The 26,403-nt window shown below is 40.0% G+C and overlaps 1 protein-coding gene across 3 annotated transcripts in view; it reads right to left on the bottom strand.

The window, feature by feature from the left end:
- The window catches only part of CTCF (CCCTC-binding factor), a 46,611-nt gene that overhangs the window by 16,313 nt on the left and 3,895 nt on the right, over window positions 1-26,403 (bottom strand). For 2 of the 3 annotated variants that reach the window (XM_040633458.1, XM_040633460.1), the window contains exons 2-5: window positions 25,870-25,979; window positions 24,489-24,601; window positions 3,666-4,455; window positions 3,142-3,312 (exon numbers count right to left, since the gene is read on the bottom strand). In XM_040633458.1, coding sequence (XP_040489392.1) covers window positions 3,142-3,312; window positions 3,666-4,446 — 952 coding nt within the window. In that variant the 5' untranslated portion in view covers window positions 4,447-4,455; window positions 24,489-24,601; window positions 25,870-25,979. The remainder of the gene's footprint in view (window positions 1-3,141; window positions 3,313-3,665; window positions 4,456-24,488; window positions 24,602-25,869; window positions 25,980-26,403) is intronic. The other variant, XM_040633459.1, reaches the window with a different exon arrangement.

Raw genomic sequence — 26,403 nt, 5'->3', positions numbered from 1 at the left:
TTTGATAATTCCAGAAATTTATCAAAGGCTTTACAAAGTAGTACTGCCTTTTATGTGATTTAAACAGATGACCCTTTTTTCAAAAAAGATTTTATCTATTTATTTATTTGGGGGAGGTGAGGAGGAGGAGAGTGCAAGCAGGGGAGGAGCAGGGGGAGAGGGACAAGCAGACTCCCCTGCTGAGCACAGAGCTCAACTTGAGGCTTGATAACACACCTTTGAGATCATGACCTTGACCAAAATCAAGAGTGTAGACACTTAATCAACTGAGCCACCCAGGTGCCCCAAAAGATGACCTTTTTAAAAGAAGTAATCTCTACATCCAACGTGGGGCTTGAACTCAACAACTCTGAGATCGAGAGTCGCATCCTCTACCAACTGAGCCAGCCAGGCGCCCCTAAACAGATTTCTTTCTTTTCTTTTTTCCTTTCCTTTCTTCTTTTAAAGATTTTATTTATTTGACAGAGAGACAGTCAGTGAGAGAAAGAACACAAGCAGGGGGAGTGGGAGAGGAAGAAGCAGGCTCCCAGTGGAGAAGCCCAATATGGGGCTTGATCCGAGGACTGTGGGATCATGCCCTGAGCTGAAGGCAGACGCTTAACGACTGAGCTACCCAGGCGCCCCTAAACAGATCACTTTCAAACACCCATGTCTAATATTCTGTGATCTGAATGTCAATTCATGGAATATTTAAACATTTTTCCAAACTAATACTCTTTTTTTTTTCTTTTTCCCTTTTACTGAAGGAATCTTACTGTTTTTAGTATGTCCTCACATAGCAGCCCTGTAGCATAAATGACTGATTACATTAGTGGATCTTCTCTAGTCACTTTACATTCTAAATACAGCATTGGACATATGCCCAGGTAATGACGACAATAAAGAGATAAACTGACAGCAGAACACAGTGCTGTTTTCACAGACCACTACTCAAAAACTAGGGACCATCTGTAATTGTGCACTGCAGGTAAGGGATGACAATAAAGTAACCCCGAACACCAAAATCAAAGGAAGGCTACCTCTGAGAACGGAATTAGAAAGTGTCGCAATGTAAAGTATGGGACTAGCCATCTGCAGAAATGATTCTGAGACTGAGAGAACCCTCATGAGGAAAGTGTGATTAAAGTATGATAGTAACTAAGAAATTTCAAGGAATGTTCATTTGCTCAGTTTGCTTCTTTATTATCACTGGGAATGTAGGAGTGAAGGACAGAATTCTTGTCTATGAAAAAGAGCCTGGCAGCACAGATAGGCAAGTAAAACAACAATTAACAAGAAGGAAAGTAAGATCCATTTCCATTAGGATAAACTGAACTGAAAACTAAGAATTTCTAATGTTTACCTAGTATTATCTAGGGGACAGAAAGAGGCCTGCTACTGGTAGACATAAGCATGGGAATTAGGAAAGAAGCAGACATTGCTGTGCAACAGAGACTTTCATTGGGTTGCACCACATGATTGCTTATGTCCCTCTGCTCAGGGTCCATCCTTACCAAGTCACCCTCAACTGCTTCATCTTCTTGACACAGGCAAGGGTGTCCCACAGAATGCAATACAACTGCATCCAGAAAATGCAAGGTGTATTCCTCACTATAAACCGATTTTCTATTTTTCTTTTTTTCTTTTTTTTAAAGATTTTATTTATTTATTCGACAGAGACAGAGACAGCCAGCGAGAGAGGGAACACAAGCAGGGGGAGTGGGAGAGGAAGAAGCAGGCTCATGGCGGAGGAGCCTGATGTGGGGCTCGATCCCAGAATGCCAGGATCATGCCCTGAGCCGAAGGCAGATGCCCAACCGCTGTGCCACCCAGGCGCCCCTATAAGCCGATTTTCTGATCACATCTGACCCTCGAGGGTTTGATTAGTATGAATTAGTCCTGCCAAATTAGCTCTGAGCTACTAGACAGACCACACTCTTATTTTCAAAGCTGACGACTAGACCATGACACACAGTGCCCACGTCGAGCACTCCCATTTTACGAAGTCCTATTATGTGGCCAAATGTTTTTATCTAGTCATATGCCCTTTCACAGTGTCTTCAAACTACCAAAGAAAATATATTATCAAGTGTCTTGAGTAGGAAGCAGTGAAATAATGAAAAGTGACCAGATCATATTAGCAAAGAATATATTAACGCACAACATATTGTCTACAGGCCCAACTCAACTTGGTCATGCTCAGCAGACTACCAGCACACCAAATCAAAAACAAGAGCCGCGTTAAGTGGAGAATCAGGATAGAGGAAACCTACTCTGCAAGAAGAACTGTGTGAGAGAAGTTTCTATTAGCACTAATAGCCAAGTGCCAATACTGAACGAGCAAAGAGCCCAGAAGAGAGCCTAAAGAGAGCTCCAGCTCAGTCCCTCTACTTCTGTGACTCCTGGGACCTAACCATAGCCAACATGACGCTAACATAGAATACTAAAGTGTGGGGACCCCTGGGTGGCTCAGTCAGTTAAGCGTCTGCCTTCGGCTCAGGTCATGACCCCAGGGTGCTGGGATCAACCCCCATGTCAGGCTCCCTGCTCAATGGGGAGCCTGCTTCTCCCTCTCCCTGCCTGCCACTTCCCCTGCCTGTGCGCTCTTTCTCTGTGTCAAACTAATAAATAAAATCTTAAAAAAAAAATTAAAGTATGCATGGAGCACAAATGAATAAGTGTCTGAACTGCTAGAATAATGCCTTAAATCTTCCATTCTGAGATTATGAATTACTTACTTTTGTTGAAGTGAACAACCAGAAACCATGGTTTTTTACAAAGGTAGAACTGCGCTGCTATTTCGAATGTTCATCCTTCTAGTGCCTGGCAATTGTTGCCCGGGAATTCTGGGGGTCATTTTTTGTCACTGATGTTAAAACCTTAGCATTGCAATGGTGATGTCCTTCAGGAAATAACTACAGGTCAACTGCCATAGATAATCTTTTTCTGGATCACCATCCTTACACAGCTTGGATTATTTTCCACTAAATTTTCTTTACACTTGCCTATAAATTCAACTGCTTATAATAAATCAGGATTACAGCATAAGAAAGAACAAAAATCATTCTTCTTTAACTTCCCATCAGAATCAGCTTGCACGATACTTAAAACCCAAGTTTTAACCTTCGCTATGATGTAGCCCCCAACATTCATATCCAGCACCTGTGTGTGTGTTAAGGTGATTCCTCAGGAGGGTGACTGTTCTGAATGCCCTGCCACAGAGATGGCACTTGTGTGGTCTCTCATCAGTGTGACTTTTCATGTGACGATCCAAATTTGAACGCCGTGGACATGTGTAACTGCAAAGCTCACACTGGAATGTCTTCTTTACACCTATATGCAAAACAAAACACTTACTTCTTGCAAGGTTTCAAAATGTTAACTTTAATCCTAACGATAAATTTCTACAAATAAATTTCATTAGCCTTTTTAAACTAAACCCAATCTAAGTCCTATTAAATCGTCATTATTTCATGCCACTAACAGATTTACTTCTTTGTCTTCAGGACTTAAAAAATACTGAATTTGGAAAAACATTTAGACTGGCTAAAAAGACTGGTACCCAGCTCATGATCTTTAAAAAAAAAAAAAAAAATCCATTTACTCTAAAATAATTTGCATACACCCTGTGTTATTTGCTTTATCCCAAAATGATTTTATGAGTATAATGAGTAAACTCATTTTACCTTTCTTTTTAATTTTTGTTGGTTTTGGAGGCTTCATGTTACCAACCACTTTCTCTGCATTAACCTCCGACAGCAGACCCTCCTGCTGCTCTTCCTCAAAATCGTAGACAGACACATCCACATCTTTGCCCTCCTCTGTGTAACGCAGTTTGCTCTTTTTGGTTTTCTTTGTTTTTTTGGCTGGCGGCTGATAATCTGGGTCTTTTTGCCAACTAGGATCTTCTTGAGGTGGAAGTTCCCCTTGCTCTAGCGTCTCCACCTCTCCATTGGCCCCCACTTTCACCACTTGAAACCCTTCAGGCAAAGGTAAGGTGTGACATATCATGGGTTCGCTTTCTGCAAGGCCCTCTTTAGACACTTCATTTTCATAAGCCCCCTGAAGTTCTTCTACTGAAGTGGTGGCAACAGGTACAGTCACGGGAACGGGTACTTGGACAAGCTGAAGCTCTCCTATGTTTATGGGTTGTTCCTCCATATTTACAACCTGCAAGGTTATGATCTGGGTATCGTCCACAGCAGCCTCTGTTTCTGGAGCGACTGTACCCTCCATTACTTCAGTCTTCATCTGAAGAAGGGTGGGATCCAGCTGTTCCATCATTACCATCTGTACACTGCTATTGACATCCTGGACCACCTCACCCCCATCAGTCTGGTTCTGGGGCAGGTGACAAGTATCCTCTTCCTGGCCCCCTTCCCGGCGTCTCTGGTAAGTCTTTCTTTCCTTTCCTTTAATGAAAGTTTCAGACTCTTCCACAATGGCTTCAACCGCCTCACCTTCCATTTCCCCTTCCTTTATTAAGGGAGAACACAGATTGTTATTCATTCATTCCTCAGGTTGTTATTTAAAATAAAGCTTGTCTAAATGAAAATACATACATTTTAAAACAAAATGACCCTTGAAAAATGAATCAGGAAATCAATGGTTGTTGATATTCAGAAACATATTATGTGCCTCCTGATGGAAGAACAAACTACCACCTATGAAGCAGTCTTGTTAAACGAAACAAAAAATCTGAAACTAATCAAGTCTCTAGACCAACCACCAATTAACAGGAAATTGGTGACAGAATGTTTCTTTTTTAAAGATTACTTATTTATTTGAGAGAGAGCACGCGCGCGCACATGCTTACGAGCAGGAGAGAGGGGCAGAGGAAGAAGCAGACTCCTTGCTGAGCAAGGAGCCCAATAAGGGGCTTGATTCCAGGAACCCCAAGATCATGACTTGAACCAAAGTCAGACGCTTAAGCAACAGAGCCACCCAGATATCCCGGTGAGAAAGTATGTTAAATTACACTACCAGGATGAAATCAGTGTAATCCACAGTAAAGGAAACTCTGCAGGATTAACTACTCAGTTTCTTCTGCAAATAAATCACCAAGACAAAAAATGGGAAAGACAGAGGGAGAATGTACCTATCAATGGTTCTCAACCTGGGTGATTTTGCCTCCAGGGGGCATTTGGCAAGGCCTATGACATTTTTGGTTGTCACTACTGGGGTGGGTGTGCTACTATCATCTAGTACATGCAGACCAAAGATGTCATTAAATATCCTGCTATGCACAGGTTCAGTCCGAAGTCATTGGTCTGAAAACGTCAATAGTGCTGAGGCTGAGAAACCCTGATAGACAAAGAGACGTAAGAAATAGAGTACTGGGGCACCTGGGTGGCTCAGTCAGTTGAGCTCTTGATTTCAGCTCAGGTCATGATCTCAAGAGTCCTGGGATCAAGCCGGGCATAGGGCTCTGCACTCAGTGGAAAGTCTGCTTAAGACTCTCTCTCCCTTTGCCCCTTCCCCTGCTCGCACACATGTGCACACGCTCTCTCAAGTAAGTAAGTAAGTAAGTAAGTAACTAACTAACTAAAGTTTTAAATACAGCTAGGGTGCCTGGATGGCTCAGCCGGTCCTGGGATCTAGTCCCGCATCAGTCTCCTTGCTCAGTGGGCAGTCCACTTCTCCCTTTCCCTCTGCCTGCTGCTCCCCCTGCTTGTGCTCTCTGTCAAATAAATAAATAATATCTTTAAAAAAATATGAAGAAATACAGCAATCAATCAGAACATATGGATCTTTTTGGATCCTGATTCAAACCAACAAATGATTAAAAAAAAATAGGACATGAGACAATTAGATTCAACTCTGGATTTTTTCCCCCCAGTTCTGGATATTTGATGATATTAAAGAATTATGAACAAAACTAGTTTACATCCTTTACATTTCCTGTATCTATTAATAAAAACACTGGCAGAGGGCCTTGCTATTTTTAGCAAAATTCTACCTTAGAAAATTTCCTGTCACAGTATTTTCTCACCCTGTTTTTTTGGAGCCAGAATCAGACCTTGGATCCAGACTTCAATGGTCCTGATTGTGGCTATCACACAACACTACCTCTTGTGTCATACCATCAACCTGACATTCATGTATCTCTCCTCTGTGAGACCATGACTTCCTTGAGGACAGGGACCATGTATAACAAGTCATTTTTGCTCCTCAGCACTACGCCCAGGTTGGTAGATACTCAACTGCTAACTGAACATATTTAAAAAACAGGGGAAAAAAATAAGCCAATTCATAGTGAGTACCAAAAGTACCCAAACACTTTTGCGTCACATTGTAAGTACCAAAAGTACCCAGACACCTAACAGTAAAATGGGTCTGAACAATCATCTAATTCACAAAATAATTTAACTTAAGTATATACAAGGTTACTTCAAAATTAAAGTGTTTTATATTCTTGCTGTACTCTTACACAAATATTTTGCTACTTCTATTAGAGACACATTTCTCCAATTCTCTGCCTGGGCACCTTAACACTCTACCCATGCTGGCAGTCAGAACCACCTACAAGGCAGTACAAAGACTACAGAGGGATGGGTGAGGCCTTGTTCTGCATTCAAGGAGTTACTATCCATTTTATTTACTTATGTATTTTTAAAAGTTTATTTATTTAAGTAATCTCTATACCCAACGTGGGGCTCGAACTCACAACCCCAAGATCAAGAGTCACATGCTCTTCTGACTGAGCCAGTCAGGCACCCTAAGGATTTACTACCTAACTTGAAGGACAGAATAGGTACAATGGTTCAAGGTAAAAGTAGGTAGGTTTGGAGAACTCTACCATAACCAGTGTGAACTAGTCACACTGTAAATTCTCAACAGTCACATGTGGCTGGAGCTATGCTGGACAGCACTGCTTTATACCTTTGTTACTCAAAGCATGATCCAAGGACCAGCAGCAATGGCAAAACCATGGAACTTGTTAGAAGCACAGAACTTCAGGTTCTATTCTTTTTTCTTAAACAATTCTATTTTTTTAAAAAGTTTTTTGTTTATTTACGTAATCTCTACACCCAACATAGGGCTTGAACTCACAACCCTTAGATTAAGAGTCACACACTCTTCCAACTGAGCCAGCTAGGCACCCCTTCAAGCTCTCCTCTGGACCCACAGAATCAGAATTTGCATTTTAATAGATCTCCAAGTGGTTTCCTACACTAAGGTTTAAAGAAGTACTACTTTATACCATTACTCTTCACAGATTTTTTTTTTAAAGATTTTATTTATTTATTTGACAGAGAGAGAGGCAGCGAGAGAGGGAACACAAGCAGGGGGAGTGGGAGAGGAAGAAGCAGGCCTCCCGCTAAGCAGGGAGCCCGATGCGGGGGCTCAATCCCAGAACGCTGGGATCATGACCTGAGCCGGAGGCAGACGCTTAACAACTGAGTCGCCCAGGTGCCCCTCTTCACGGATTTTTTAAAAGAAAGTTTTCAGGCCAGGAAGGTTCCAAAATTAGTACCCCAATAAGGACGGGTAATTCCAAATGCTGGAGTTGGGAACAGAAAAAAAAGCGCATATACCTTGGCCACATTCTGGGGAAAAATACCAAAGCAGAAAGAACAAAAAATTCATAAGCCACAAATGCGAATGCTGACCCTGCCAGAGAATCACTACATAGTCTCAGGCTATTTAGATATCCTCAATTGTAAAAGTGGCGGAGGAAAAACATGTAATCTCTGAGCTCTGTTCGGTTGTGAGGCATACAATTTGAAGAACGCACAAAAAATCCATCTCCTCTCCGCCTTGAATTTGAGAACTTTTAAATATAAATAACTTGTAAATAACTTGCTTGTAAATAACCAAGTCTAACCTAAAAGAAATCACTAGAATTATAAGTCAGGTAGAAAAAGAAACGGCACAAGGAGTACAAATTGAAACCAATTGTGTTGCCAGGGAGCTGAGCTGACAGAGTATTCTCTCACTGTGAAAAAATACATGGCATAGGTTTCCTGAACATCAGCCTCTACTCAGGAACTTAAAGCAGCAGCTTCAGTTTTTACAGAGAAAAATCAGATACAAAGTAGCAAGGCACCAACTCTCCCATACACTGCTTAGAAAACTCAAAGCATCCCCTCAAGCAGAGGATCCCTTTACCTAACATCCTCCCTGAGAAAGGAGTCTCTCCTCTGAATCAATAACTAACCTAATAGGCTGGACCAGGTCTCTCTTGCCACCCCCTAAGGACTGTGCTCTGCTAGCTGTACCACCCCTTTAGCAGTTATGATCTGTTTCTTCTCTTCCTCTACAGACTCAGCTCTGCTTCCACTCAATTTCTCTCAGCCACACAACACACACAGAACACAAAGAGACTCTTAACTACAGGAAACAAGCTGAGGGTAGCTGGGGGGGAGGGTAACTGGGTGATGGGCACTGTGGAGGGTACTTGATGTAATTAATGAGCACTGGGTGTTATATGCAAGTGATGAATCGCTAAATTACCTCTGAAACTAACAATATACGTAATGTAAACTGAATTAAAAAAAAAAACCCCACACTCCCCATGCCTCCCTCCAATGCTCTGCCTCTCTCCTTTGGTCAGCCATGCTTTCTAGATTTTTCAAACATTTTTGTGGACCAACGCTACTAAAAAGGGGTTTACACTTACTTTCAGAACACATTTTTTTTTCGATTATCAAAATATATTAGTTATTTAGAGAAATCTAAAAAATGAAGCACATGAAATAATTTTTTAAAAAGTTATTCATGGGGTGCCTGGCTGGCTCAGTCAGTGGAGCATGGGACTCGTGATCTTGGGGCTGTGGGTTCAAACCCCGTGTTGGGTGTAGAGATTATTTAAAAAATAAAATCTTTAAAAAAAATTATTCACAATTCCTATACCTAGAGATAATCACCTAGCCCTTTTGTTGTTTTTTCAGCATTTTTACCCTTATGGATACGTATTTTTATATAGATGAGATGACATCATACATTCAGTTTGCACATACTTGTATATGGCTTTGCTCGCCTATCTTCAGAACATATCCTTACTAAAAAGGATTCCACTCTCTCTTTAGCCTTCATGGTCCCCCCGCTTGGTCCACAAGTACCATGTACCAAGAGCCACAGCAGCTAACCCAAAGGCCTTCCCTCACCCTCAATCTCAGTTTCTCTGGCAGTAGACAGTATGAAACCTGTATTCTCTTTTCTCCCTCTGTCTTTCCTGGGTCTCTTCCTTTGTCTCCAAACACCCTCAATCTCAGTTTCTCTGGCAGTAGACAGTATGAAACCTGTATTCTCTTTTCTCCCTCTGTCTTTCCTGGGTCTCTTCCTTTGTCTCCAAACACATTAAGGCTCTGTTCTTTTCTCTGTAGCCACTCCATCTGCTAGCCACTCCATCAGCTGTCTCCACAAAGATCTTTCAAATCCACATCTGCAATTCCCTAGTTTCACTGTCTATAGATCATCTCTCCACGTGGATGTTTGGCTATCACCTTCAACTCAATGGGACTTGAGAAGTAATAAAGGAACCTGGACTGTAGTCCCTAATCCATCACTGACCAAAGGTGCTTAGAAAGCAGGTTAGTCCTCTGAAGAACAGATCCTTTCTGTATTCTCTGTCATCCTGGTGACAAAGTGAAGATTAGAAACATTTGTTTTAATTTTATTTTAAACTAATTTTGGGGGGCACCTGGGTGACTCGGTTAAGTGTCTGCCTTTGGCTCAGGTCATGATCTCATGGTCCTGGGATGGAACCCCAGCAAGGCTCCCTGCTCAGTGGGGAGTCTGCTTCTCCCTTTTCCTCTGCCCCTCCCTCACCCCTGCTCGTGCTCTTACTCTCTCTTAAATAAATAAAATCTTAAACAAACAAACAAAAAAAACCCAAACCCAGTAATTTTAGTATGTATGTATGTACGTATTTATTTAGTAAGCAAGCAAACAAGCGAGGTCTACCCCCAAAATGGGGCTTGATCATGACCCCAAGATCAAGAGTTGCATGCTTTAACAACTGAGCTAGCCAGGCGCCCCAAGAACATTTTTTTGAAAAACCATTCCATCAACTTCTAGGACAGGGCAAGAGAAGGTTCCCTCAAGACTGTGGCAGGGTGATCCTGGCACTTGCAAATGTTGGGGCTGGCAAAGAAGAGAACTAGCACCTGAGCACTTATCTGCCCTTGCTGACTACTGGTCGAGTGGGAGGATGCAAAAGCCTAACCTGTAACAGGGGCCCTTAAGGTCCGGCCATGTTCCTAGCCACCAACCTGGCCCGCATCCTTGGGAGCCTACTGGATCAGCCCTCTCCCTCTTGCCTCTCAGTCTCTTCTCTGCCAGCTCTATGTTGCTCAAATCTTTCACATCTTAAAACTTCCTTTAATCCACTCAACAATTTAGCATCTGCCATTTCTGTATTCTTTCCATAGTCAACCTCAGACTAGCTGTCTCCACTCCTTTTTTTCTCTTCCATGCCTTGGTTTACCAGTCTGGTTTCTGTTCCCCAAATTCTCTACTGAATCGCTCTAAGGTGTGCAATGGCCCTTAACTGGTAAATCCAAAGGAGACTTTTTCTGTCCTGATCTGACTTGACCTCTCTGTGGAATTCAGCATTCTATTCTAGGCTTTATCCCAGAATTATGCCAGACCATCAGAAAAAAAGGCTGGGTATATTTGTGTCACATGGTCTTATCCCCTACAGAACTGCTTTCACCAAGTTTTGTTTTGGCATTATGCCCTTGGCTTACACTAAAGGCTACGTGGGAGAAAATTTCGAGTTACATGCTTGAAAAAGCTTTTCTTCAACTAAGGAATTTTTTCTTGCATTGTTGAGATCTATGTAACAGGATCGTGAGTCACCATTTTTTTAGTTGGCCACACCTTGATCAGTTTTTTCCTCTCAAGCTATGTAATAATAGTTTTCTTTTTTTCCCCCCCAAAGATCCTATTTATTTATTTGACAGAGAGAGACAGCGAGAGAGGGAACAGAAGCAAGGGGAGTGTGAGAGAGAGAAGCAGGCTTCCCACCGAGCAGGGAGCCCGATGTAAGGCTCGATCCCAGGATCCTGGGATCATGACCTGAGCCGAAGGCAGACGCTCAATGGCTGAGCCACCCAGGCGCCCCTAATAATAGCTTTCTATTCTAATTTGTATTTTCTAGAGTTTTGACTTTGCATCTTTTTTTTTTTTTTTTAAAGAGAGAGAAAGAGGGAGAGGGTGGGCAGAGAGAGACAGAATCCCAAGCAGGCTCCATGCCCAGCACAGAGCCTGATGCAGAGCTCGATCTCATGACCCTGAACCAAAATCAAGAACCAACTGAGCCATCCAGCTGTCCTATCATTTCTTATTTCTATTTTCTGTACATTTCTTCAAATTCTTTGTGGAGTAAGATGAGCTATAAACTTAAAACTGTATATACATAAATATTTAATACATACAAAATACAGAAATATAGAGAGTTATGCCATTCTTAAGAAACCTTTCAAAATAAAAATAACCTCAACTAAAAATCTGCAGACTTATTTGAAGATTACAAAACTCTCCCAAGAATCATGAAAGACCTCACTAAACAGGAACACTACTATCTATATCCATGATCAGAAAGGCCAAACATGGGGTGCCTGAGTGGCTTAGTTGGTTAGGCGTCTGCCTTCGGCTCAGGTTATCATCCCAGGACCCTGGGAGCCCCATGTCCGGCTCCCTGCTTATCAGGGAGTCTGCTGCTCCCCTGCTTGCACACGCTCTCGCTCTCAAATAAGTAAAATCTTAAAAAAAAAAAAAAAAAAGAAGGCGGCGGCGGCCAAACATCACAAAGCTCATTTTCTCTACTTTATATAAGGTAATTTTCAAAATGTCTGAAAAATAAACAAGACAATGAGGATAGCAATAAAATTCCGAAAAATGAAGGCAACCTTCTATTTCCAAATATTAACATATTATAAACAATAATTAATGTAGTGTAACTGTCACTACTGCAAACAGCCCCTTTCCCTTTCCTTTCCTGTCCAGATTTTATTTATTTATTTGACAGACAGAGAGAGAGCCAGTGAGACAGGGAACACAAGCAGGGGGAGTGGGAGAGGAAGAAGCAGGCTTCCCAGGAGAGCAGGGAAGCCAATGCGGGGCTCGATCCCAGGACTCTGGGATCACGCCCTGAGCCGAAGGCAGACGCTTAACGACTGAGCCACCCGGGCACCCCTGCAAACAGCCTATTTAAACAGAAGAGACAATTCAGAAACAACTCCCGGATTATAAAAAGCTGTCGTTTCAAAAATTAGTTGGGAGCAGAGGATTATTCCATAAAAGGTACCAAAAAGCTATTAAACTATTTGGAAAATAAAAGTGCGTGCGTGTGTGTGTATGTTATATTTTTAATCCGTCTGGAATATATTCTCTTGTTGTAAGAGATAAGGAGACATTAAAAACAATACAACACAACAACAAAAAAACCCTACCTTGAAAAACGATATAGGTGAATAGCCTTCTGATCTCAGAATGAGGAAGGCTTTGTGCTAAGACACAGAAATAATAGAGAGAAACCAGAGTAAATAACTGAAATTTTGACCACCTTAAAAAAAAAATTCTTATGACAAAAACACTGAACAAAATTTAAAAAAACATGGTCAACAACAACAAAAAAGTACTTGTAGCATATGTGACAAAGGACTAACATCCTTATCATATGATTGTAAAATTTATAAGAAAAAGATGAACACCAAAAGAAAAAGCTGGGCAAAGGACACAAATAAATGACTCAAAAAAAAGCAGATGAATGAAAAAAAAAAGGAAGAAAGAAAAAAGGCAGATGAATTAAAAAAAAAAGAAAAGAAAAAAGAACCTCTTTAACACTCAATCAAACAAAAAACTGAACTAAAATAACATGACAGCATGTTATCTCTATTAAACTGCTATGGCTGTTTTAAAGGATAGTCCTTAATGTTGGTAATGGTGCCATGAAATCAGCAAGGTAACTGGTGATATGAATCAAGAATTTTTAAAATATTCAACTTGTGATCCAGTAACTCCACTTTACTTTATGGCCAGAAATAATCAGACATGAACATCAAGATTATAAGGACATTATTTTAAGTTTATTTATTTAAGTAATCTCTACACCCAATGTGGGGCTCAAATTCATGACCCTGAGAGATCAAGAGTCGCATGCTCTTCTGACTGAGCCAGCCAGGAGCCTGATTGTAAGGATATTAATCAAAGTGACTAATTATAAACAATTTAGAAGTACGACCATAGGTGAATAGCTAAAACCTGGAAAATGATACATCCACAAAGTGGAATATGATGCAGACATTGAAAATCACATTTCAATATAATGCCTAATATGAGGAAAATACTCATTCCATATTAAAAAAAAGGAGGGAAGGGACTGGAGAAGCAGAATGGAATAGTCGTTAAAAGCTTAGGCCCCCCAGCCAGAAACCCGTACCCTGATTCTGGTTCCTCTACTTAACTAGTAGTGTGACATGGAGTGAAATATGCTACCATTCTGTGCTTCTGTTTCCTTTTGTACAAAACAGGGACAATAATGGCATCCACTTCGCAGACTGTCATGAAGATTCAATAGAACAATGCACACACAAAGCCTGGCTACTGTGCTCCTCTGGATCCTCCACCCCAGAGCGTAATGAATACATGTTAGCCGAACAAATATATAACCTTTCAGTTTCCTAGAATCTTCTTTTTCTTTTTTAAAAGATTTTATTTATGAGAGAGAGCGAGCACGCGCACATGCGCGTGTAAGTGGGGGAGGGGCAGAGGGACAGGGAGCAGCAGGCTCCCCAAGGAGCAGGGAGCCCAATGAGGGGCTTGATCCTGGGACCATGACCCGAGCTGAAGGCAGAACTTAACTGGCTGAGCCACCCAGGCTGAGCCCCAGTTTCCTGGAATTCTAATCACGAATCTTAAATAAATGTTCCCCACTAAAATGTCTTCTCTGATAAACTACTGAATTTCTGTAGGATGAAGGTAGCAACCATTGGACAGAACCCGGTGACTAAGCAATTCTAGGAAAGAAAGAAAGAAGAGCCAAAAAAAAACAACAGCATCCCAGGCTATTCTCTCTTTACTAGTCCGTCCAGCATACTGCTGCCTGATGAAACTTTCTTTCTGAAATAAAGTGCAAAAACTCATAGTGGTTGAGGCTCACTCAATCAATTCCAAACTCTTTCTTTTTTTCTAAAGCAATCTCCATACCCAGTGTGGGGCTCAAACTCATGACCCTGCATGCTCTACTGACTGAGCCAGCCAGACACCCATCAACTCCAAACTCTTTAGCTTCGCTCTCAGAACTCTGTACAGTTTGTTCCCATCCTTTCCACCCACCCAACCTCACCTTCTGGGCATCTTCTAAACAACTGCCTGTTGTCTTGTCCCCTCCCAGCTCAAGTGATCCCCTAATCACATTTTCCCCCCAATGTTTTTTAAAAATTTATTTGTCAGAGAGAGAAAGAGCACAAGCAGGGGGAGTGGCAGGCAGAGGGAGAAGCAGGCTTCCCGCTGAGCGAGGAGCCCGATGCCAATGTCGGACTTGACCCTAGGACCCTGGGATCATGACCTTAGCAGAAGGCAGACGGGCTTAACCAACTGAGCCACTCAGGCGTCCCTAAATCACATCTTCTCAAGTGCAAACTGACTTCATGTTTGTCTGATTTTCACTGTAGTATACTGTTCTGTCTTTTCCTCAAATAGTCTATTAGCCTATTGAGGGGAGGAACTATGCCTTTTACTTCTGTATCCTCTATAGCAATAAACACAGAACAGTGTTATGTAAACAGCAGACACTCAATATTGATTTTACTGTCACATGAAACACATATAGATGTTTCCAGTCTATGACAAGAGCAGGAAGGGAATATGAAAAAACAAAATATTGTATGCTAAGTGGAAGTTTAACTATATGAATTTATTTCCTTTACTGTTATTTGTGTCATTTCTTTTGTGTGTGTGTGTGTGTGTGTTTCATTTCTTAAATAAAGAAAAATAAAAAGTCCTAACAACACAATTATAGGTTAGATTAAAAAAATTCTGGCACATAAAAATAAAGGCTAAGGGTACCTGGCTAGCTCAGTCAGTAGAGCATGCGACTCTTGATCTCAGGGTCATGAGTTCAAGCCCCACAATGCGCGCAGAGCTTAGTTAAAATAAAATTTTAAAAACTAATAATAAAATGCACTTGTATCATGCACTGTAGGTGCTCAATATATTCTGTATGAAAAAATTTTTTAAAAAATAAAGGCTAATTGTGACTACGCTAAGGTTGACAGTAAGATTTAGTAATTTATCACCTAAATTATGGCTGTACAGTCACCATGTCAGATATTTCCCAAAGGAAATCAACCAAAATAATCTATAACCCTTTAACACTCACCAATACAGAGTTTAATCCTTTGGGGAGATCGGTTATCATAAAATGCACATGTACTAAGAATAACAGATGGATATAGAGAATAAGACAGTAGAAAAGGATGATTTCTAATAGTCTACAAATTAAACTACCACAAGTTTTTAATATACTACTGTCCTTTACAAGGGACCAGTGACTGCTGAAAACCCCCAACTTATTTCCTGGAGCACATTAGAAGACTATAAACTCTTCGCAAGAAACAGTAATACCAAGTTCCCATGATTGCCAAGAACATAGTATATAATATACGTAACATATAAAATGCGTTAATCAACTGTTTAGATCATTAGTGAGGCTTTTGGACAACAGTAGGCTGTTAGTAGCTATGTTTTTTGGGAGTTAAAAGTAATACCCAGATTTTCAAGTTGGAGGTTGGGGGGGTGGGGGGCATTGGCGTCCCTAACCCCACATTGTTTAAGGGCCCACTGTAGTGTGATGAGTGCTGTAACAGGGATTAACATACTTCCCACCACCCTGGCACAAAGGATGGCTTAAGTAGGTAAAAAAGGGCTTCAAGGAGAGGAACTGCTAAAGCTGGATCTTGAACGATGAGATGGACCTTGACAGGCAAACTACAGTAGAGAGGAACATGCTAAAAGAGGAAACTGTAGGTGGGAAAAAAGAAACTTAAATATGTATGGAATTAGACAAATTCTGTGCAAAAAAAATTCAACATAACTGAGTGGAACTGTACTGTATCATCTCAGGTTTATTAGTGTCACCTGGCTTCAGAGGCCATGTTCTGATTCCTCAGTAAGGGTAGCCTGTTTATTTCACTTATTGAACGTTTACACATGAAACAGAAGACAAAGTTTATCTGACAGACAACATACTAGTGCCACAGTACCACGTCAAAGCTGCTTCCCGAGCACACGATGCCCCTCTCTGCTTTTCTATAGTCTGAATGACACTTTTGCTGGCATACAGCAACTTAATGCCTCACTCCTTGTGCTCCCAAGGGTGACGATATCAGCAACTACCACATCTCTCTTTGCTTTGCTCCAAACTCACATCCCTGAAAGCAGCTCAGAGTTACACTGTCTTTGGAGCAGTCCTACAGTCTTTCACTGCTGCGAATACAAGAAAGGCTGGGGATCTATAGCAAGTCTATCAACTTGAATAAGTAAGTAGGTCATAAAAAGGAACAGATTACACACACACACACAATACAGAATTTACTGAACATGCAATGGGCGTATCTATGGATTTGGGAGCAGATTCTACCCAAGCAGTGGTTCCCAAACCTGGATAGTATCGGAATCACCTAGTGAGCTTTAAAATACATGGATCCCAGAGATTCTGATTCAGTAGATCTAAGGTAGAAGAGACTTTATTTTTAAAGGTCCCCAACTGGGGCGCCTGGGTGGCTCAGTCGTTGGGCGTCTGCCTTTGGCTCAGGGCGTGATCCCAGCATTCTGGGATCGAGCCCCACATCAGGCTTCTCCGCTAGGAGCCTGCTTCTTCCTCTCCCACTCCCCCTGCTTGTGTTCCCTCTCTCGCTGGCTGTCTCTCTGTCAAATAAGTAAATAAAAATCTTTAAAAAATAAAAAAATAAAGGTCCCCAACTGACTGATATAGAACCTCTGCTGGCCATGGCTTAGAAGTGACTGACCTAGAATACAATACTTATCCACCCTAAATACAGGTCTACATAAATCCAAGCTACTCAAATACCCATGGTTTTCTTTCTTTCTTTTTTTTTTTAAAGATTTTATTTATTTATTTGACAGAGAGAGACAGCCAGCGAGAGAGGGAACACAGCAGGGGGAGTGGGAGAGGAAGAAGCAGGCTCCCAGCAGAGGAGCCTGATGTGGGGCTCGATCCCAGGACTCTGGGATCACGCCCTGAACCGAAGGCAGATGCTTAACGACTGCGCCACCCAGGCGCCCCAAAATACCCATGGTTTTCTACTATGAAAATTTCTGGTTCATTCTTTAGAACAAATAAGTGTTTTCGCTTACTTAGAGAAAAATATACAAAGTCTACCTCAAAACTAGTATGATTCCCATATAAGCAATAATGGAATCTACTACCCAAGAAAGAAGTCCTAAAGTTTTACCTCCATGGGTACCATAAATAATAAAATCTCTCTACACAGAATGAGCACATGACACAAGGAAAAAAGTAAAAAGAAGAGAAATGGACATACGTAACAAGAGTGAACTCCTGGTTTTGCAATGTTACTCAGTGACCATGTGGCCAATTCTTGAGTATCTCTATAACCCAGTACTCACTCATGAAGGCTACTTGGTGGAACCAAGACCATTTTTATGTGGTAAATAGAGTCTCCTATAAGGTCAGTATTAAATCAGAAGCCAACTGCTTAAATTCAACACTGCTTACCCATACTAAAGGCATAATAATGATAATAAATGGCAATATGAGGTCTCTGAACAAAGATCAATAGTTACACTGAAAACAGAGAGTAAGATATTCTTAGTAAATAGTGTAGTACCATGAAGTATGGATAATAGCTAATAGTGCTACTCAAGAGAACAATATAAATCTGAAAAACAGAAAAAGAATATACATGTATATGAACAGAGACATACAGAAGTTTAAACAATGGAAGAAACAATGTTTAAACTAGTATTAGTTTATGAATGCAAGTGATTTGTCAATTTGGTTACTACTTAAAAATATGGAAACAAATACAGGAAAGAAGGAGATAAAGACAAGAGCTTAACCAAGAGACTGGAGGGAAAATTATATATTTTTAAATACCCAAAAGACATGAGAAGGAAAGAAGGAGCAAAGACCCTGTCTGACAAGCGGCCAGAAAGAAAAAAATATAAGATAAAACCTATTTTAAAGAGGTAACCACGTCACTATTATTTTATAATCTCAACATATATTCACAACAAAAAATTTTAAGTAGGAGTAGAAAGTTAAAGATACAAATAAAACAGAGACACAAGAAATACTGAAAGCAATCAGGGGACCCTCTATTATTACAGAATAGTTACATACATATCTCTGTGAATGTAAAATATCTTGTACCTGCTCTATGATATATGATCCTGACCATGCCATGCCAGAGCTGTTATACCAGAGCTTATAAAAACAATGAAAAGCAGTGGGCTGAGCTAATTTATAACTCTCAATGGTCCAACTGGACAATTCTAAAAATAGGTGCTAACAGACCTCCAATGATGGTTTGTTCTTATCACAGAGAAACTACTGAAGGATTCTCAAGTCCTGAGTTATAAGGAAAGAAGTAAATAAGCTCAAAATCTGAACAGTGCTGGTACTGGATACCAAGCTTTAATATTAGCGACAGCCAGAGCCTAATAATGCATTGTATTACGGACATGGACAACCTTTAAAGTTGGTGACAATGTTAAAAAAAAAAATTCTGACACTTACTAAAAACATGTGTGCCAGTGCACAGGTATACTATATTCAAGAATAGTAACAATGTATAGTCTTCATGCTGTTTTTTCTATAGATACACAGAGATTTATATTTCTGTCAAAAGAGATGTACAACCTGAATATATATCTAGTAATTAGCTACAGAACCACATGCAGTATGATACTCTGTGAAACCCAGAGACTATTCAGAGCCAGTAGGGGGGGGGGGGGAGGCAGAAGCACTTGTCCTACATCTATGACCTCAGGAAAATCACTTTGCCTCTTAGGTTTCTTTTCTGTAAAATGAAGAGACTGCCAAATGATTTAAAATTTCATCTGGATTTAACATCCTCCACTTTTTATTATCAGTTAGATTCATCCTTGTAGGTAAGAAGGGAACAAGTACCCCCACCTCCAGCTAAAAAAGACAGGAAATTTTAACGAGTGCACACAGCAAAGTTGTACAAAAGGATGGAGCAAAAGGTAGTTCCCTAGCTTCGCAGTCCACTTATCTGTAACCAAGAACCAGGAAGAAGTCTCCAAAATCTATTTAGGTGAAGATGGCTAATGCACACCACCCTACTAAGTGGCATTTACATCTGAAGTCCAGGAAATTTTTTTAAGGGGGGAGGGGCAGAGGAAAAGGGGGAGAGAGAATCTTAAGCAGGTACCATCCTCAGCAAGGACCCTGAGATCATGACCTGGGCCAAAACCAAGAGTCAGATGCAGGCATGCCTGGGTGGCTCAGTCGGTTAAGTGTCTGCCTTCAGCTCAGGTCATAATCCCAGGGTCCTAGGATGGAGTCCCACATAGGGCTCCTTGCTCAGCGGGGAGCCTGCTTCTCCCTCTGCCTGCCACCCCCAGTGCTTGTGGGCGCTCTCTCCCCCCACCCCCGACAAATAAATCAATAAAATCTTAAAAAGAGTCAGAAGCTTAACTTACTGAGCCACCCAGGTACCCTTGAAGTCCAGGAAATTTAGTGAGGAGTATCTATGTGAGGCAAAAACACCACAAACATTAGATACGAACTACCAGACTGGGTCTTTCCTCCCTCCATTAGGATATGTTTTAAACTAGAAAGGCTGCTCAAAGTCAAGGTATAATCACTGTTTGTATACTACCCCCTACCTCCCTGTACACAGAACATCAAGACATCTGCTCTTCAAAAGCCCTTATTAATCTAGGACATTTCAGGACTCTATTTGCCACCTTTCTTTTTGGGGAGGCATCTACCTTTCTTCAAAATAAGAAACAGAGGATTTAATTTATTGTGAAAAATGCTTAACGCCATAGCTATATACTTGATAGGATAATCAACTTAGCCATTAGCTAAGATGCAGATGCACACTTATTTGAAAGTCATGAAATCAGCAAATATCTACTACTGAGAACAGTCAAGAACAGAATCAAAAAAGGACTCTGAATATTCAGTTATTAGACATCTCAAAATCTATGCACTCAAGTGTACAATTAACTTAGCTCTTACTCAAAGTCCATTTACTCTTATATTAGAAATAATTCAAAGAATGGGGAAGAGGAGAGATGAAGTATTAGAGGCAGAAAGCTAGGGCCAAAACCAAGAGACATATCCCCAAAGGAACAGGTTAGAAAACTTAACAATCAGCAATAAGGAAGTACATTACTAGTAATTTAAAATAACAGAATATCTAAGGGGGAAAATGTTCATAACATGTAACATGAAGAAAGATTACAAAAAAGGATGCAGGACAGGATTCCAACTTAGTTTAACAAAATGAAACAAATAAAACTATACAAATAGCATTTCTGGTGAGATCCCCTACCTGAAGCCAGGCAGGTATTACATCTTGCCTGGACTGATGCAATGGCCTCTCAACTAGTTTCCCTGCTTCCCCTCTTGTTTCCTTACCACCATTTTTCACACACTGGACACAGATTTCTAAGATGGAAATTTATTATCAGCAAGGAGACTTCAGTTCTGAAACCCCCCCTGTGAAAACTTGTAAGCTGAAGTCTACACTTTTTCACCTGGACTATGGGGTCCTTTAAGGCCCTATCAGCAGATCTGCATCCAGCCCCATACACTCTGCTCTAATCATACTAAACTGTTTTCAGTAGCCAGAACTTTCTAGGCTTCTCTCCTCCTGCCTCCAGGCCTTTGTACATGTCATTCCCTCTTCTAGGAATATACAAGCAATTAAACTTCTATGAATTCATCCTATAAATACACTAGTACAAGTGCCCAAAGAGGTGTATGCAAGGATATCTACTAGAACATCTTTCTCTTAACAGCAAGACTGAAAACAACTCAAATGTCCAGAACTATGTATATAGTATGCTACCATCTGTGTTTTTTAAAAAAGGATACACAAACACATATATTTATGCATGTATAGAATTTACTCTGGAAGGATATATGAAAAATTAATATTTATTATTTCTGGGGAAGAAAACCAAGGGATCAGAGGTGGAAAGAAGTTATTACTTTTCACTACTCTTCACTACACATTTTGTACTGTTTGAAATATTACCGTGTGTTTTTATTTAATGTAGTAGTTACAAAATACTTATACAGCACAATTACATTTTGTCTTTAACACTGTATTACATGGGGGCACCTGGGTGGTTCAGTTGGTTAAGCATCCGACTCTTGATTTCAGCTCAGGTCATGATCTCAGAGTCATGAGACTGAGATTGAGCCCCACGATGGGCTCTGCCCTGGGTGTGGAGCCTGCTTGAGATTCTCTCTCCCTCCCCCCCTTCTCTAAAACAAAAACAAAACAAAAACACCAAACTGTATTATAATGTACATGCCCATTTACAAAAGTGCAGGGAAAAAACCCAAAGGGGAACACACCGAAATGTTAATAGAGTTTATCTCTGTGGGGGAGGGGGAGACTTCTTCAGGTTTTAGTATAGTTCTACAATTATTAGACTCTTCCAAAGAATAAAACTAAACATTGTGCAGATGATACAAAAAAAGTTTAAGACCAAATATAAGTGAGGAAACTTCTAAGAATTGCCTCTGCAACCTCAATTCCTTCTAACACTTGGGCAGATACATGGCTGTTGGTACCCTCCCTCCTGCCTGCACTTCTGCAACAGGGTTCTGGCAAGGGTTCGAATCTACTCAAGAAGTCTACACTTTACTGCCAGAGTAAACTAGACAAAAATTCCTTTTATTATTTCATTATACTCTTCAGAAAGCTTCAGTACTACTTCCTACTGTATTGGATTCCTTTTCCCTTTAAAAATCATATAATACATGCAAATACAAGAAAACTCAGATAATCAAGAATATAAATTTATAGGTTTTTTTTTTTTTTTTTAAAGATTTTATGTATTTGAGAGAGTGAGCAAGAGAGAGACAGCATGAGCAGGGGGAGGGGCAAAGGAAGACGGAGAAACAGACTCCCCGATGAGCGGGGAGCCTGACATGGGGCCTGATCCCAGGACCTTGGGATCATGACTGAGCCACCCAGGCGCCCCATAGGTTTTATATAAACATTCTGGTTTATATCCATAGTCCCCTCCCTATATACACACACATATTTGTGTATACTATTTGATAATCTGCTTTATGTGATATGTCTCAAATCTCTCCCTTTCAATATGTTACTATACATAATACAATGGTTGCATGACATCCCATTATACAGATATTCATAATTTAATCACTCCCCATTGTTGAATATGGTCATTCCCAAATTTTGGTAATTCCACTTTATTTAAAAAAAAAAAAAAGGGAAAAATCTATTTGCACTACAAGATGTTATACAAACTGTAGAAGACCAGGAAAAGTTACCCCAGACCTAGCCACCCTTGCACTATTAGTTTTTTATTTTATTTTGACCAGCGTTTTGATGTGTTTAGATTTTTCCTAAGCATGCATTCATTCAATTACTTACTGAGTTCTTGCTATACGCCAGGTTTTTGTTTTTTTCCTTTACTTTTATTCCATAACAATTTTTTTGTACTATATTAAATAAAAACTTCATAAGCATTTTACTGGTTAATAGTATTCCCAATCAATTTCTTTTTGTGGTTGCCAATCACTCCCAACATAGGGTGTGGCCCTGTTTACTTATCCATTTCTCTACTGCTCAACAGATTTTGATTAATGTAATTTTCTCATCCACAAAGTCCCAATTTACTTGGTTCATCGTAATTTTTGTACAGTCTGGTGGTCATCACTGTAGCTTAATGCAAATATATACAATGACCAACTAATCTAAAGTCTAAAGATCATCACTTTACTTCTCCATAGCACATTACAGTTACTGTTATAAATATATATATTTTCCCCCAACAATACATTTAACTGCCATAAACCCGTCATTTTACCAAAGAGAAAAGGAAGGCACAAGGAAGTCACCCCTAATGGAGTTGCCAAAGGCCCTACAGCTATTATGCTGCACTGACTAAACCTTGGTGCCCTAATAGGATTAAAATCAAATTTTATGCTCCTTTTCAATTTCCTCATATACCTACATCAGGGTTTCTCCTCCAGAAAGCCTTTCTCAACATCTTTCACCAACTCTAACCTCCGTGTATTCCAAATATACTTTTATCAGAGCACAAATAACACTTATTTACTGATCTCTTGCCCCATACTCAAGACCCTCTGAAAATAATCTTTTTCCTATTCATCTTCAAATCCCCAGTACCTAATGCAGTGCCTGACACAAAGTAGAAAGGCAAGTGTTCAAAGGATGGAATGAACACATTACAAGTATTCAATAAATACAATAAATATTTAGAGCACATCTAAACATCCGGTTGATCCAATTCAAATATGCTTCAGAGAAAGTACACTCCATTGTATCTAGAACAAATTAGGTTCAAATATAAAACTTGTATTCAAAGGATATTATCAATACAGAAAATATAATTCTTAAGCTCCAGTTATATTAAGAGCAATACACTAGTAACAATACTTAGTAATTCTAAAACACACAAAACAGTTTAGATGCTTCTGAATAATTGTCTTAGTAGTCACAAGGTCTTAAGCTTGTAGGTCTGCAAGCTTAAGACTTAGTCATTTTATTATGACTCTGACTACTTCACAACTTCAACGGGGGGAGCGTAACAAAACCAGTATAAACTGTTAATTATGCTTGAATTAATGTGACGTTTGCTTTCAAAATTCTCTTTTGTAGAATTTACAATTTTAGATCTGATTTTGCTCACTGCTTTACTTAAGAATTGTAATTTTTTTTTTAAGATTTTATTTATTTATGTGACAGAGAGATAGCCAGCGAGAGAGGGAACAAAGCAGGGGAGTGGGAGAGGAAGAAGCAGGCTCCCAGCGGAGGACCCGATGTGGGACTCGATCCAAGAACGCCGGGATCACACCCTGAGCCAAAGGCAGATGCTTAACGACTGCGCCACCCAGGCGCCCCAAGAATTATAATTTTTAGGTCATTGGAATGGTCTTAATATTTCTGACTTGGTCCAGCCATCTATAACTGCCTACCAGTCTGTGCAGAGCTCTTGTGCACGTTGGACATGTGCAGGAACATGCATGCAAGCTAACAAGCACCATTCAATACAATTTTACATCTATATTCCACAGTAAGATACTACAGAGAACAAAGTAAAGAGCTGGATGGTAGAGCTGTTCTATAGCTCAAAGGTACTGCTTCTCAAATGTTTCTGCTATAGTACCTACACAAAAAGCAATTCTTATTTCCAGGTACTCATGACCCACTTTGTTGAAAACCTGTGTTATCTTAGACAGTCATACAGAGTTCCCATTCTGATCCTAAAATATGTATTTGTTTTAATGTAAAAATTTAAAAATTACTTACCAGTCAAATTACTTAACTCACCGCCCCCTCAATGAGCACAATTGAAGCTCCAAGAAGATGGGTCATGTTTATCTTGTGACTTCAAGTACCCCGGAATCATACCACTTTGTACCCTAAGGGTATTCATATCCCAGTTTGAGAAACAGGGATCTAAACAATTAAATAGCCATAACACTTAAAAAAGTGACCAACATGTTCCTACAACCCCATTCCCCAAACTCTTACAGCTAGTTTTCTCAACAGCTTTTCAAATCAGTATCATTATTCTTTTCAGCACTCATTAATATGTACTCTGTGCCAACACTCCTAAAAAAACCTGCAGGGTATAAATTATTTCTGGAGTGACAGAATACTAGCACACAGACCTTGTCCTTCCCATCTATCAATGTACCAAGCTGCCCATGGAAAATAGAGATGTGAAGAATAGAACTTTCACTCCTGTTCCCTTCCTCCTCTCTACTGCTCCGGGCACAGTTTGTAAGAAAAATCTTAGTAGTCGTCACTTAGATGATTCATTCACACAAGCTTATCTAATGTCAGCATTTCTAATTCCCACCTCTCTTTTTTGCCGTTACACAAGTGCAATTAAACTATTTTCACATTTTAAAAACATTTTCACATTTTCTAGGGGATGAGAAAGATGTGCCTTCTGATAGCCTGAGAGGAGATAATTTTCCTACCCAGAAACCTACTTTGTTTATGAGATTCCAAAACCTGGTAGATCTCAACATTGATAAGGCCTGTTTCAACTTCCCTAGAAGGTCCATTATATTTTATAACAGAAATTGTAGGCTACAGTAAATTTTAAGTGACACTTTAAAATGTTTTTTAGAAGTTATTCATAATGACTGTAACTGATGCAAAAATGGGTCATCAGCTAGGCTAACTCAAGTTAACTAAGACACCTTTATCTAAGATCCGTTCCCCCAAGAACAGGATTCCATCAAAATGTCAAATTGCAACAGGCCGTGGACTTTTGAGGTCATTTGCCAATAGTCAAAAATAGTAAAAAAATACATTCCAAGTGTTTTTGCAGAAAAACAACCATTTCCTGGGGTCTTTTTATATACACACTCAGAATGGTACTTAATGCTTTACACACATTCTCATCAACCTGGAGAAAAGTCTCTATAATTGGTGTTGTTCTCTCACAAATGGGGATCATAGGAGTAGAACTGTTAAGTAACTTGCTCAGTGTCACCAAGCCAGTATATGACAGTGCAGTTCCAAACCAAGGACTCTGACTATAACACCTGTATACCCTCAATCACCCACTGTCCTGCATCTCCTATACCCAAGAACAATATAGCAAAAATCCTCCAACCCCAGAAAGGATTTACAACTCCCATTTGCAAGACTAAGAAATGAAAAGAACATTTACCTCTCCGTGACTGCAAAGTCAGTTTGAGGAGGGAAAACAACTCTCAAGCCCCTCGTTAGCAATCTGCCCACTAGTGCATCTTGTTCTTTGGCTCCAGATCTGTGATCATTCTAAAACAGAAACACAAATAATTTTATGAACACCAAATATACACAAATGCACATATAAGATGAAAAGCAAAATGAGGGCAAACTGATAAAACTGGTTAAGAAACAATATAGTTGTTAATAGATCACATTACTAAATGAGGCATTCCATAAATTCTATCAAGCCAATAATAAAACACTCGGATTTTTTTAGACATTTGCTTAATATATAAAGGATCTGTAATCATCAAAACAGTACCCCAGTGGGGTGCCTAGCTGGTTCAGTCTGGTGGAGCACATGACTCTTGATCTCAGGGTTGTGGGTTTGATCCCCAAGCTGGGTATAAAGCGTACTTAAAAAAAAAAAAAATCAAATCTTTAAAAAATAGTACCCCATTATGATCTTGCAAGCAATATCCGAGCTGACGAAAAATTAATTCTTATAGAT

The sequence above is a fragment of the Ursus maritimus genome, unplaced genomic scaffold (genome assembly GCF_017311325.1).
Source record: "Ursus maritimus isolate PB19 unplaced genomic scaffold, ASM1731132v1 scaffold_19, whole genome shotgun sequence".
In the NCBI taxonomy this organism is placed as follows: Eukaryota; Metazoa; Chordata; class Mammalia; order Carnivora; family Ursidae; genus Ursus; species Ursus maritimus.
Note: the sequence above shows the minus strand (reverse complement) of the source record. Positions and strands in the feature narration are given on the sequence as shown.